This window comes from Anomaloglossus baeobatrachus, chromosome 12 (genome assembly GCF_048569485.1).
Source record: "Anomaloglossus baeobatrachus isolate aAnoBae1 chromosome 12, aAnoBae1.hap1, whole genome shotgun sequence".
In the NCBI taxonomy this organism is placed as follows: domain Eukaryota; kingdom Metazoa; phylum Chordata; class Amphibia; order Anura; family Aromobatidae; genus Anomaloglossus; species Anomaloglossus baeobatrachus.
In genome coordinates this window covers 64,224,525-64,237,633 of record NC_134364.1, presented here as the reverse complement: position 1 = coordinate 64,237,633, position 13,109 = coordinate 64,224,525, and the positions used below count along the sequence as shown (strand labels likewise).

The 13,109-nt window shown below is 51.4% G+C and overlaps 1 protein-coding gene across 1 annotated transcript in view; it reads left to right on the top strand.

The window, feature by feature from the left end:
* MIS18BP1 (MIS18 binding protein 1) overlaps positions 1-13,109 on the top strand; it is a 173,332-nt gene that overhangs the window by 29,944 nt on the left and 130,279 nt on the right. Inside the window, exon 4 of the mRNA XM_075330177.1 lies at positions 3,766-3,839. Coding sequence (XP_075186292.1) covers positions 3,766-3,839 — 74 coding nt within the window. The remainder of the gene's footprint in view (positions 1-3,765; positions 3,840-13,109) is intronic.

The window sequence follows — 13,109 nt, the reverse complement described above, 5'->3', positions numbered from 1 at the left end:
GCCTTGTGGTTAAAGGACTGGAAAGCAGATGCTGGTTCCAAAAAATGTTTAACCAGCCTGCCTTTATCTAGAGATAGACTGTTTGGCGAGCCATTGGCTGACATCATTAAACAGTCCAAGGGTAAAGACTCTTCTTTGCCCCAGCCCAGATCAAGCAAACCTCAGCAGAAAAAATGGCAGCAGAGGTTTCAGTCCTTTCGAGGTTCGGGCAAGACACAATTCTCCTCGTCCAAAGGGACTCAGAGGACGCAAAGAAGCTCAGATTCCTGGCGGGCTCACGCGCGCCCCAAGAAAGCAAATGGAGGAACCGCTTCCAAAGCGGCTACCTCATGACTTCCAGCTCCCCCCCTCCGCATCTCCGGTCGGGGGCAGGCTCTCCCGCTTTTCCGTTATTTGGATGTCACAGGTCAAAGACCGGTGGGTGACAGACATTTTGTCTCGCGGGTACAGAATCGAGTTCAGTTCTCGTCCTCCAGCTCGGTTCTTCAGAACCTCCCCACATCCAGACCGAGCAGATGCCCTGCTGCAGGCGGTGGACTCCCTAAGAGCGGAAGGAGTAGTGGTTCCTGTACCGCCTCAGGAACAAGGGAGAGGGTTTTACTCCAATCTCTTTGTGGTTCCAAAAAAGGACGGCTCGTTCCGTCCTGTTCTGGATCTAAAGCTGCTCAACAAACATGTGCACGCCAGGCGGTTCCGGATGGAAACCCTCCGCTCTGTCGTGGCCTCAATGTCTCAAGGAGACTTCCTTGCCTCAATAGACATCAAAGATGCTTATCTCCACGTGCCAATTGCTACAGAACATCAACGTTTTCTACGTTTTGTGATAGGAAACGAACATCATCAGTTCGTAGCTCTGCCATTCGGTCTGGCGACAGCCCCACGGGTTTTCACCAAGGTCATGGCGGCAGTGGTAGCGGTCTTGCACTCTCAGGGACACTCGGTGATCCCTTACCTAGACGATCTACTTGTCAAGGCACCCTCTCAAGAGGCATGCCAACTCAGTCTACATGCTACACTGGAGACTCTACAGACGTTCGGATGGATCATCAACTTTCCAAAGTCGAATCTGTCTCCGACACAGTCACTAACGTATCTTGGCATGGAGTTCCATACTCGAGCAGCGAGAGTGAAGCTTCCGCTGAACAAGCAGCGGTCACTACAGACAGGGGTGCAATCCCTCCTTCAGGGCCAGTCGCACCCCTTACGGCGCCTCATGCACTTCCTCGGGAAGTTGGTGGCAGCCATGGAAGCAGTTCCCTTTGCGCAGTTTCATCTGCGTCCACTTCAATGGGACATTCTCCGCCAATGGGACGGGAAGTCAACGTCCCTGGACAGGAAAGTCTCTCTTTCCCAGACGGCCAAGGACTCTCTACAATGGTGGCTCCTTCCCACCTCATTGTCTCAGGGAAGATCCTTCCTGCCCCCATCCTGGGCAGTGGTCACGACAGATGCGAGTCTGTCAGGGTGGGGAGCAGTGTTTCTCCACCACAGGGCTCAGGGGACGTGGACTCCGCAGGAGTCCACCCTTCAGATCAATGTTCTGGAAATCAGAGCAGTGTATCTTGCCCTACTAGCCTTCCAGCAGTGGCTGGAAGGAAGGCAGATCCGAATTCAGTCGGACAACTCCACAGCGGTGGCATACATCAACCACCAAGGGGGGACACGCAGTCGGCAAGCCTTCCAGGAAGTCCGGCGGATTCTGATGTGGGTGGAAGTCACGGCCTCCACCATATCCGCAGTTCACATCCCGGGCGTAGAAAACTGGGAAGCAGACTTCCTCAGTCGCCAGGGCATGGACGCAGGGGAATGGTCCCTTCACCCGGACGTGTTTCAGGAAATCTGTCGCCGATGGGGAGTGCCGGACGTCGACCTAATGGCGTCCCGGCACAACAACAAGGTCCCGGCATTCATGGCGAGGTCGCGCGATCAAAGAGCTCTGGCGGCAGACGCATTGGTTCAAGATTGGTCGCAGTTCCGGCTCCCATACGTCTTTCCACCTCTGGCACTCTTGCCCAGAGTGTTACGCAAGATCAGATCCGATTGCAGCCGCGTCATACTCGTCGCCCCAGACTGGCCGAGGAGATCGTGGTATCCGGATCTGTGGCATCTCACGGTCGGTCGACCGTGGTCACTGCCAGACCGACCAGACTTACTGTCCCAAGGGCCGTTTTTCCATCAGAATTCTGCGGCCCTGAACCTGACTGTGTGGCCATTGAGTCCTGGATCCTAGCGTCTGCAGGATTATCTCAAGGAGTCGTAGCCACAATGAGACAAGCTAGGAAGTCAACATCTGCTAAGATCTACCACAGAACGTGGAAGATTTTCTTATCTTGGTGCTCTGCACAGAGAGTATCCCCTTGGCCATTTGCATTGCCCACCTTTCTTTCCTTCCTGCAATCGGGGTTGGAAAAGGGCTTGTCGCTCAGCTCCCTTAAAGGGCAAGTCTCGGCACTGTCGGTGTTTTTTCAGAAGCGTCTAGCACGTCTTCCTAAGGTGCGCACGTTCCTACAGGGGGTCTGTCATATTGTGCCCCCGTACAAGCGGCCGTTAGATCCATGGGATCTGAACAGAGTACTTGTTGCTCTGCAAAAGCCGCCCTTCGAGCCTCTAAAGGACGTTTCCTTTTCTCGCCTGTCACAGAAAGTGGCGTTTCTTGTCGCGATCACATCGCTTCGGCGAGTGTCTGAGCTGGCAGCTTTGTCATCCAAGGCTCCTTTCCTGGTGTTCCACCAGGACAAGGTAGTGCTGCGCCCCATTCCGGAGTTTCTCCCTAAGGTCGTATCCTCGTTTCATCTTAATCAGGATATATCCTTGCCTTCCTTTTACCCTCATCCGGTTCACCGGTATGAAAAGGACTTACGTTTGCTAGATCTGGTGAGAGCACTCAGAATCTACATTTCCCGAACGGCGCCCATGCGCCGTTCCGATGCTCTTTTTGTCCTTGTCGCTGGTCCGCGCAAGGGATTGCAGGCTTCTAAAGCCACCCTGGCTCGATGGATCAAAGAACCAATTCTAGAGGCCTACCGCTCTGCGGGGCTTCCGGTTCCTTCAGGGCTAAAAGCCCACTCAACCAGAGCCGTGGGTGCGTCCTGGGCATTACGACACCAGGCTTCGGCTCAACAGGTGTGCCAGGCAGCAACCTGGTCCAGTCTGCACACTTTCACCAAGCATTATCAGGTGCATACCTATGCTTCGGCGGATGCCAGCTTAGGTAGAAGAGTCCTGCAGGCGGCAGTGACATCCCCGTAGGGGAGGGCTGTTTTTTTGCAGCTCTAACATGAGGTATTTCTTTACCCACCCAGGGACAGCTTTTGGACGTCCCAATCGTCTGGGTCTCCCAATAGAGCGCTGAAGAAGAAGGGAATTTTGTTACTTACCGTAAATTCCTTTTCTTCTAGCTCTTATTGGGAGACCCAGCACCCGCCCTGTTGTCCTTCGGGATTTTTTTGTTGTTTGCGGGTACACATGTTGTTCATGTTGAACGGTTTTTTCGGTTCTCCGATGTTTCTCGGAGTTAATTTGTTTAAACCAGTTATTGGCTTCCTCCTTCTTGCTTTGGCACTAAAACTGGAGTACCCGTGATACCACGGGGGGGTATAGCCAGAAGGGGAGGGGCCTTGCACTTTTTAGTGTAGTGCTTTGTGTGGCCTCCGGAGGGCAGTAGCTATACCCCAATCGTCTGGGTCTCCCAATAAGAGCTAGAAGAAAAGGAATTTACGGTAAGTAACAAAATTCCCTTCATTGCTAACCTGTGATTAATCCTAGGAGAAGATTTCGATATCCGAGTGGATCGTGAAAGCCGTGAACAAGATAGGAATATCCGTGGAGGGAAAGCGACTGTAAGTACTTGCCTTCTGATTCGTTATGAACAACTCATGGCGAATCGTCAGAAGAAAAGAAAAAAAAAATCTTTCATGACTTCCGTCATATAGATGATGATTTTGATGTGTTTTACAACTTGTATTGTGGGTGTGGCCTTGTTTTAAGGGTGTGGCTTGTCAAAAAAGGGGCGTTACTTAACGCAGAATGTGCCAAAAAAGCTGCTGCTTTTTCACTATCTCTTCATTGGAGGGACACGGGAGACCATGGATGTATGCTGCTGACACTGCTAGAAAAAAGTTATTCCCTCTTCAGCAGTGTACACCCTCCAACCGGAGACAAGCTGGTCAGTGTAAGCTTAAGTGTCCGTAGGAGGCAGACACAGGGCTGCACTCAGCTCGGTCTCTACCTTTTAGCATTCTATTTTGTTGCATGTTATTAATGATTTCCCTTTGCTTTTTATAGATACACCTGGTCGCCCAAAGTCACAAGATGTAATTGGTCAACCTGATCTCCCACCTACAGACCGGTGGCACAGTGTGGGGTCCGTCCATCACTCCGTGTCTGGCCCCATTACACATCAAGAGTGCTTGGAACAACCGCACAGAATCATATGCAGACGGTCCTTGCCTTGTTTCCACCACACGCTCGCACCCCCAGATCCTGACGTGCACAGGAGGGAAGACGAAGATGGTACCAAAGACAAAGAGGTTATCCTCCAGTCGCCCGACAAATTGTCTGAGACACCTGAAGATAGTCTTCCTCATCGTACTGCAAAGATGGATTCCAGGGAGGCATTTCGCCCCTTTCTCCTGGATCCTAGATCGCAATGGGCTCTTGATGATGATTAAAAAAAAAAAAAAAAGATTTCTTCTGTTCTATTTCACATATTTTGGCATTAAAGAGAGCTAGGACGTCCCAACAGGGTTCCTACTCCTCCTTGTTGGTTTTTAATCCATGTCACCGGGCCCCACTTCTGTGTCTCCCTGGTCTTGTCAACGGGAAAAAATAATAATTTAGTTCCCGGTTTTTGCCAAGGCCTATTCTTCCACACCACGCCCACAGTCAACCAATCGTGTGTGCGTATTGCGTACCTTTTTCTTGCCTCGCCCACCGCTCTCACGCAGGCCCCTTCTTACAGTCACAATAGAACTCTCCTGTGCTTTTCGGCTCCACCGCATTACTGCACACGCCAACACAGCACACCGCTGTACTGCCCTGTCCCCCAGGATTGCTTTTTCTCCCCAGTAGGCCTTCAGAGACACAGGCTCCAGAACCAGGGTTAGCAATGCTTGCCCTCCGCAGCGCTTTTCCCCCTGGCTCCACTCTCCATTGTCAAAGTCAATCACACCCAATCCCCCATGAGCCCCCTCCGCCACAATAAAGGCTCAATTTTCCCCCTCCCTGGGTGGATAACAGAAGGCTAGTTCACCCAGAGAAAATGTCTGGACTTTGCCTCCTGTATACATATAACATATCCCTTGGGACTTCCTATATGTCCCCCACCCCTGCACTCTCGTGCTTCTATCCCGATCACTGCAGATAAACACCTGATACTCTGTCCACTGAGTCAGATGTACAACCTTCCATGTGCCAAGTGGCTGATGGGAGCAACGCTCCTACTGCCCTGCCCACTATCAAGTGAGTTAGACCCACCATCTACCATGAGCGCAGGCCGAGTGTGCTGACTATCCAATACGTTGGTTTCATTACCTTCCATGAGCCACATGGATAATGTAGCAGAGGTTCCAGTGCTCGGTCCACTATCTAGTGAGGCTTTTTTCACAATCTACAATGAACCACGTGGTTGATTGCAGCAGCGGACCACATGATCTGTCCTCTATGTTGGCAGTTAATTCCTCCTACCTGCCACTGTCCTCACGGTGGTTGACAGCAAAGGCCCAACTGCTCTGTTCACTATCTTAGTTACATCTGCCGCAACCCAAGCTGTGGTTCGCAGCAGTGGTCCAAACTTTCTGCCCATTATACGGTAAGTCATTCTGACATCTACCACAATCCACATGGCCTAAATTCTCTGTCCTCTCCTAGTGATCCCATTCACTAGCTAGTGAGTCAGGTCCATCACCTAATACCTAGTGTTACAGACCTACCTTCTACCATGAACCACAACTGATACCTCGAATGATGCCATCGCTTCAGTTTTATTGTCTTTTGGTCGGTACTTACTTTCTTACATAGATTGGATTACATCATGTCCTTTGCAGACAAGGTACCAACAACTTTTTCCCCCGCAGGAGCCGGTTCACGATAATCATGAGTAGATCCTCTTCTCCTTCAAGAATCTGTGTCCTTCAGTATTTCTAGGTGGTGTTACTGGATTATCCTTTCTAGTATAGGGACTCCCTATTTCACCTGCCCCTGCGGTCTACAGGGTCAGCCCTCGAGCTAAGTGTTTCCCTGCTGGTCATGCCAACGAACCATCTCCACCTGTTGAGCTTTCTGCGACAACCATACTTCCATTGTCCCTTCTAGGAGTTGCTGGACCTTGTGGAGCAGATGACACAGTTAAGTCAGTCTGTTGTTTCTCTTCTTACAGCCATAGACCATTTTGCTGCATCATCACGTTAACCCATCATGGTGGGGATCCTACCACAATAGGTGGTGCTACATTCAGAAGATCTGTTGCTTTCCTTCTATTCAGGGACTTCGCCTGTCTGTGACTGAAATAGACGAAGGTCCTCATCATTACCGTCCCTTGTCCAGCTCCCACAGGCTTTCCATTTTACAGTTCTTCTGTGTTCAGTATTTGGACAGTACTACTTGTTCTACTCAAGCGTACATTTTGAAGTATCCCGCTTTGACTTCCAAGATGGAGTCTCCACTACCAAAGATAACCCCTAGGTAACCCACTGCTGCTTCTGTCCCACCCACTTAAAAATACCTCCTCTATTGGCCTGACGAGGTTCATATCAGTGACATAACCATTATATGCTATGGAGGGCTCCTAGTCTTTTTATCCTGAGCTCACAGGGTACAATGCTCTTCTTCTTTGCCTGTTGCAAGACTCTCTAGTCTTAGAGCAGTCATTCCTCTCTGGTTCGATCTCCGCAGATGAAGGCATTTTTCTTCAGACCCAGGGCTTAGTAGCCTGGAATACTATTCCATTTACACGTGCAGGAATTCTTCTTTCGGTGGGAAGGTTTCCTACAGTTTCTTCTGGTTTTCGATCTCTGTCCTTTGATGTTCACTCAAAGGGACCCAAGCTTCCTCAGTTGTAGAACTTATTCCAGCACCCAGAATTTTAGGATGGCAGATAGTGTCAGTAAACCTCTCCTTTCTTCTTCTGAAACTCAGTGCTTCTCTTGACTCTCCTTCTGTCAGTCACTTGGAATCTCAACATCATCGTGACAGGTGGGGTGGTCGCCTATCTGACGACCCTCAGCCAGGTTACTTTTGCAGAGCATAGCTGATCCCAGCCTGACGACATCCAGGGTTTTTACAGGACATTCCAGTGGGTATCCAGTTCCTGCGACGTCCAGCAGTTGTCCCAGAACCTTAATGCTTCCCATTCAGCTCTTTGATCATCATCTAAGCGGGGAAGCCCCCCTTTTTGATGTCGAACACTGAGTCCAGTCTGTTTCTCAGTTCTCTCTGGGTCCCTGTCCTTTAAACTTTTTCAAAGGAATCTAGTGACTGGCCACAATTAGTCTTCCCCTGTGAGGTGGGCACACTTTACTGCCTCCAAGGCTCTCTCTGGGCCCCTTAACGCTTTATAGCGCCGCCCCTCCTTATGTATTCATCCTCTTTTTGCCTAGTTCCCATAGTTTGACTTAGCAATGATCACTTCCTTGGGCGTGCCTAGAAATAATGGCTCTACCCTTCTTTCTTTATCTCCCCTAACCAGGGCGATCCTGTTTTTTTTTTCTCCCTACCCCCTCTTTCTTTTCCTGCTCATCTTCTGACTCGGACTAATCCAAGACATATCAAATTGGGTCAGAGTGCGCCTCCAGGCCATAATATGTCTAGAACAGTCTCCTTGGATTTTCAAGTTCCTCGCTCATGTTTCGCAGATTCATTGTAATGGTCTTCCGCTCTAGATTCACTCTGCCTTTTTGACTTCTATTTGACAAGAGATCTAACACCCTGTTTGGCGCTCCAGCTTTCTCCTCCTACGTCTGGGGTCTGCTACCATTGTCATCAGGCTTCCATCACCAGCTTCTAAGCTGCCTCCCACTTACTTGCAATCTTTCTTATAGATTCTTCTAAAGATTTATCTTCTTACGTTCCCTTGGCAGTTCAGGCCTAGGCGGAAAAGGTTTTTTTCTTTTACAATTTTTAGCGATGGGTCCCGTCCTGGGAATATAGTCTCTTGTTCTCCCTTTTTGTTTTTGTTTTTTTTTGTTTTTTCTAGTCCTTCTCTTCCCACCCTTTGGGGACTACTTTGGGACGTCCCACGGTTTCCAGTGTCCTCCAATGCAGCCATAGAGAAAAGAAGATTTTGGGTACCCACCATAAAATCTGTTTCTCTGAGCCTTCATTGGGGGACACAGCTAGTGTATTGTATTTCAGTCACTTCTCCTTCTGCTTTCACACTAACTGCCCAACTCGTCACCGGTCGTTGGGTGTATACTACCGAGAAGGAGCTAATTTTTTTTTCTAGCATTGTGTCTGCCATCTAGTGGCACCAGCATACACCCATGGTTTCCTGTGTCCCCCAATGAAGGCTCTGAGAAGGAGATTTTATGGTGAGTGTCCAGAATGTTGTTGTTTGGGGTTTTTTTTTTTTTTTGGGGGGGGGGTTATTGAGCACAAAGAAACCTAATATGTGTGGTGTAAGCTGAGATCAGTCGTAAGGTTAGTTTTCATTTTTGAGCCTGCCACATACCCAGCAGATGATGGCTGTGATACACAGCCATCATCTGCCTCTAACAACGACCGCTGCTGTTAACCACCTTAAATGCCACTGTCAACATCTGGCAGCTGCATTTAAAGCGTGCAATCACGTGTTAAAATCCGTTAAGGAAACTAATAAAATACAAAAAAATCTATCAAATTTACCCCCTGTTCCCTCTATTAAAACTAGGGGAAAAATACTCGTGGTATCGCTGCATTCATAATGTCTGATCTATTATAATTAGAGATGAGTGGACCCATGGATGTTCGGTTCGGCGGGTACAGTTGGACTGTAGATAAAGTTTGCTTTGGGACTCGGACTTGACCTGAACCCCAATGGAAGTCACTGATTGGACAGTTGGGGTCTCCGTCCACATGCAGCCAGCCATAAACAGAGAACGTCCGGGGGCGGGTGGGCAGAGTTTTTCAATTTATTTTCTTTATCGTTCCTATGGGAGACCCAGACATTGGGTGTATAGCTTCTGCCTCCGGAGGACACACAAAGTACTACACTCAAAAGTGTAGCTCCTCCCTCTGAGCTTATACACCCCCTGGAGAACCAGATCTAGCCAGTTTATCGCTTTGTATTCAGGAGGCATACATCCACACATGCATTCTCATCTGATTTTTGATTTTTGGAAAGAGTTTGAAGAAAAGCGGGTCCAAGCCTGGACCCCCGGCATGTCCCTTCTCACCCCACTGTGTCGGCGGTGCTGTTAAGGTTGATTCCAAGGCTGGAGCCTTACATGCCGTGTTCCTTCACCATCCCTCCTGGGCTCTGGCTTGAAGTGGGAGCCAGCACGGTTCTCCATGCTTGGCAGGAGACCGGTCTCCATCCGCAGCCCTTCAGGATCCTGCTGGACCGGAGCACTCATCCTCAGGGACTTGGAACCCTGCGTCTCAGCAAGCTAAGTACCTGAGACGTTTATATATTGGGGGTCCCTGTACTTTATTGTTGTGGGAGAGTGTGCTGAGTGAGTTTTATGACATTTCCGGCGGGTTCTCTGGCTGTCGCCCGAGAACCGCGCCGATGGTGCCTGCGCGCCGGCCGCACCGCTCAAATTTAGGCCCCGGCTTCGCCGGAGGCCTACTTTCGATTTCACTGCCCTCGCATGTCATTCATGCAGAGGGACAGCGCGGCTCCGCCCAGCGGCCGTTCTGCACAGGGGAGGGACACTCCTCACTGGGTACATGTCTCCTCCCCTGTAAGTCTCTATGGCCCTCCAGATCCCGCTCCCAGAGTGAGTCCCGCCCCCTCTCTTCGCTCCGGCGGCCATTTTCTCAGCGTTTTTCCCTGCGATCAGCACTGGTCTGTAGCATCCCTGCTGAGGTGCTTGGAGGTCCGGGCTTCGGGATCTGGAAGGCACACAACACCGCTCCAGCGGTCTGGTAAGCCACAACCTCTGGTTGTGGACCTCTGTCTATACTCTCTGGGGGTCATTCTCTGGCAGAGCCCCCACTCCAGCAGCATGTCTCACACGAGGACCAAGGCTCCAAAGCTGTATTCAGTATGCGCTGCATGTAAGCTCCTACTGCCTGAACCGAGCACCTATCCACATTGTGATGCCTGCTCTAACTTGGCGGTGCCACAGCCTGGAATCGCACCCCCAGTGGTCTCTCCGGCTGCTCCGGCTCCTGTGGCTGAACCCCCGGCTTGGGTAGAATCCTTATCTAGGTCTATCTCCCAGTCTTTTGCCGACTCCATGGGACAGCTGTCCAGGACTTTGCTGAACATGCATCAGCCCCCTTCACAGGGTGCCTCTGCTGCTAGGGCTCTCTCAGGACCGGAGCTCACAGAGGATTCATCATCTGGTCCCAGACCCCGTCCTCCTAAGAGGAGACGCAGGGCTCCTTCTCCTTCCTCGTCCCGCGGCTCTTTTTCAGAAGCTGACTCGCAGGACGAGGAGGATGCCTTTACAGGGGGCTCGGAGGCTAACTCCATGTGCCCCATTGATCTGTCCGAAAGTGACTCAGATGTTAGTGATTTGATTGCGTCCAATAATTCAGTACTGGATCTCAATCCGCCAGTATCAGAGGAGCAACCCTCTCTGGCAGAAAAGCACCAGTTTACCTCGCCTAAGAGAACAAAGAGTGTATTCTTTAACCACTCCAGTTTTCAGGCCGCTGTGACCAAGCCTAGGGCCTGTCCTGACAAATGCTTCCCAAAGCGTGGTTCTGATGACCGTTTTCCCTTTCCACCTGAGGTGGTCAAGGAGTGGGCTCATTCACCAAAGGTAGACCCTCCGGTGTCTAGACTCTCAGCCCGGACCGTTGTATCAGTGGCTGATGGCACCTCTCTTAAAGATTCCACTGACCGCCAGGTTGACCTTCTGGCCAAATCTGTATATGAGGCGGCAGGGGCCTCGTTCTCCCCAACTTTTGCAGCAGTGTGGGCTCTCAAAGCAATCTCTGCTTCTCTAGAGGAGATGCATTCCCTCGCCAGGGAATCTATGCCCGAAATGGTTACCTTAACTTCCCAAGCTTCAGCTTTTTCATCCTATGCCATGTCTGCCATGCTGGAGGCTTCTTACCGCACTGCGGTGGCTTCGGCTAATTCCCTCGCTATCCGCAGGATCTTGTGGCTTCGAGAGTGGAAGGCAGATGCTTCTTCAAAGAAGTACCTTGCTGGACTCCCTTTTGCTGGGTCCAGGCTGTTCGGTGAACAGCTGGATGAAATTATTAAGGAAGCTACTGGCAGGAAGAGTACTTCCATGCCACAAACCAAAACCAGGAAACCTGTCCAGGGCAGGAATCAGTCGAGGTTTCGTTCCTTTCGTTCCTCCAGTTGGTCGTCCTCTAAGCCCTCGGCCTCGTCCACTAACTCAGCCAAGGACCAAAAATCCAACTGGCGCACAAAAGCGCGTCCACAGAAGACCGCAGGAGCTGCTGCCACTAAGGCAGCCTCCTCTTGACTATCTGTCCGCGCCAGCAACGTCCTTAGTCGGTGGCAGGCTCTCCCACTTTGGCGACGCGTGGTTTCAACACGTCTCCGATCAGTGGGTGCGGGATATCATCTCCCACGGCTACAGGATAGAATTCTCTTCCAACCCGCCAGACAGGTTTTTTCTGTCAACTCCCCCCTGCTCCAAGGCCGCCGCCTTCTCTCAGGCCGTGGCATCCTTGCAGGCCAACGGAGTAATTGTACCGGTTCCCGCCCGGGAACGGTTCAGAGGTTTCTACTCAAATCTCTTCCTAGTCCACAAAAAGGACGGTTCCTTCCGGCCCATCCTGGATCTCAAGCTTCTCAACAAGCATGTTCAGGTGCGGCATTTTCGCATGGAGTCTCTGCGGTCAGTCATTGCCTCAATGACCCAAGGGGATTTCCTGGCATCCATTGACATCAGAGATGCCTATCTGCATGTGCCAATTGCAGTTTCACACCAGCGTTGGCTACGTTTTGCAATCGGAGAGGAACATTTCCAATTCGTGGCTCTTCCCTTTGGGTTAGCCACGGCCCCTCGGGTATTCACCAAGGTCATGGCAGCAGTGGTTGCGGTTCTGCACCTCCAGGGGTTGGCAGTGATTCCTTACCTGGACGACCTTCTAGTCAAGGCTTCACCCAGCGCAGACTGTCAGCAAAGTGTCTCGCTCACTCTCGCCACTCTAGCTCAATTCGGGTGGCTTGTCAATCTGCCCAAATCCACTCTGACTCCGACCCAGAGGCTCACGTACCTAGGGATGCAGTTCGAGACTCTGCCGGCACTTGTGAAGTTGCCCTTAATCAAACAGCAGTCCCTCCAACTGGCGGTGCGCTCTCTGCTGAGGCCCCGCCGTTATTCCATCAGGCACCTGATGCAGGTGCTGGGTCAGATGGTGGTGTCAATGGAGGCTGTTCCCTTTGCCCAGTTCCATCTGCGTCCACTGCAGCTGGACATTCTCCGCTGTTGGGACAAGCGGCCTTCCTCCTTGCACAGGTTAGTGGCTCTGTCGCCACTGACCAGGAGCTCTCTTCAGTGGTGGCTTCGGCCCCTCTCTCTGTCTCAGGGACGCTCCTTCCTGGCCCCGTCCTGGGTGATACTCACCACGGATGCCAGTCTATCCGGCTGGGGAGCGGTATGTCTCCACCACCGAGCACAGGGCACTTGGACTCCGTCCGAGTCAGCCCTCTCGATCAATGTGCTGGAAACCATCGCCGTACTTCTGGCTCTCCTAGCTTTTCACCACCTATTGGCGGGCAAGCACATCCGAGTCCAGTCAGACAACGCGACAGCGGTTGCCTACATCAATCACCAAGGCGGGACACGCAGCCGCCTGGTAGGACACGCAGCCGCCTGGTAATGTTGGAGGTGCAACGCATCCTTCAATGGACGGAGGACTCCAAGTCCACCATATCCGCAGTCCACATCCCAGGCGTGGAAAACTGGGAGGCAGATTATCTCAGCCGTCAAACCGTGGACAGTGGCGAGTGGTCCCTGCATCCGGCAGTGTTTCAGTCA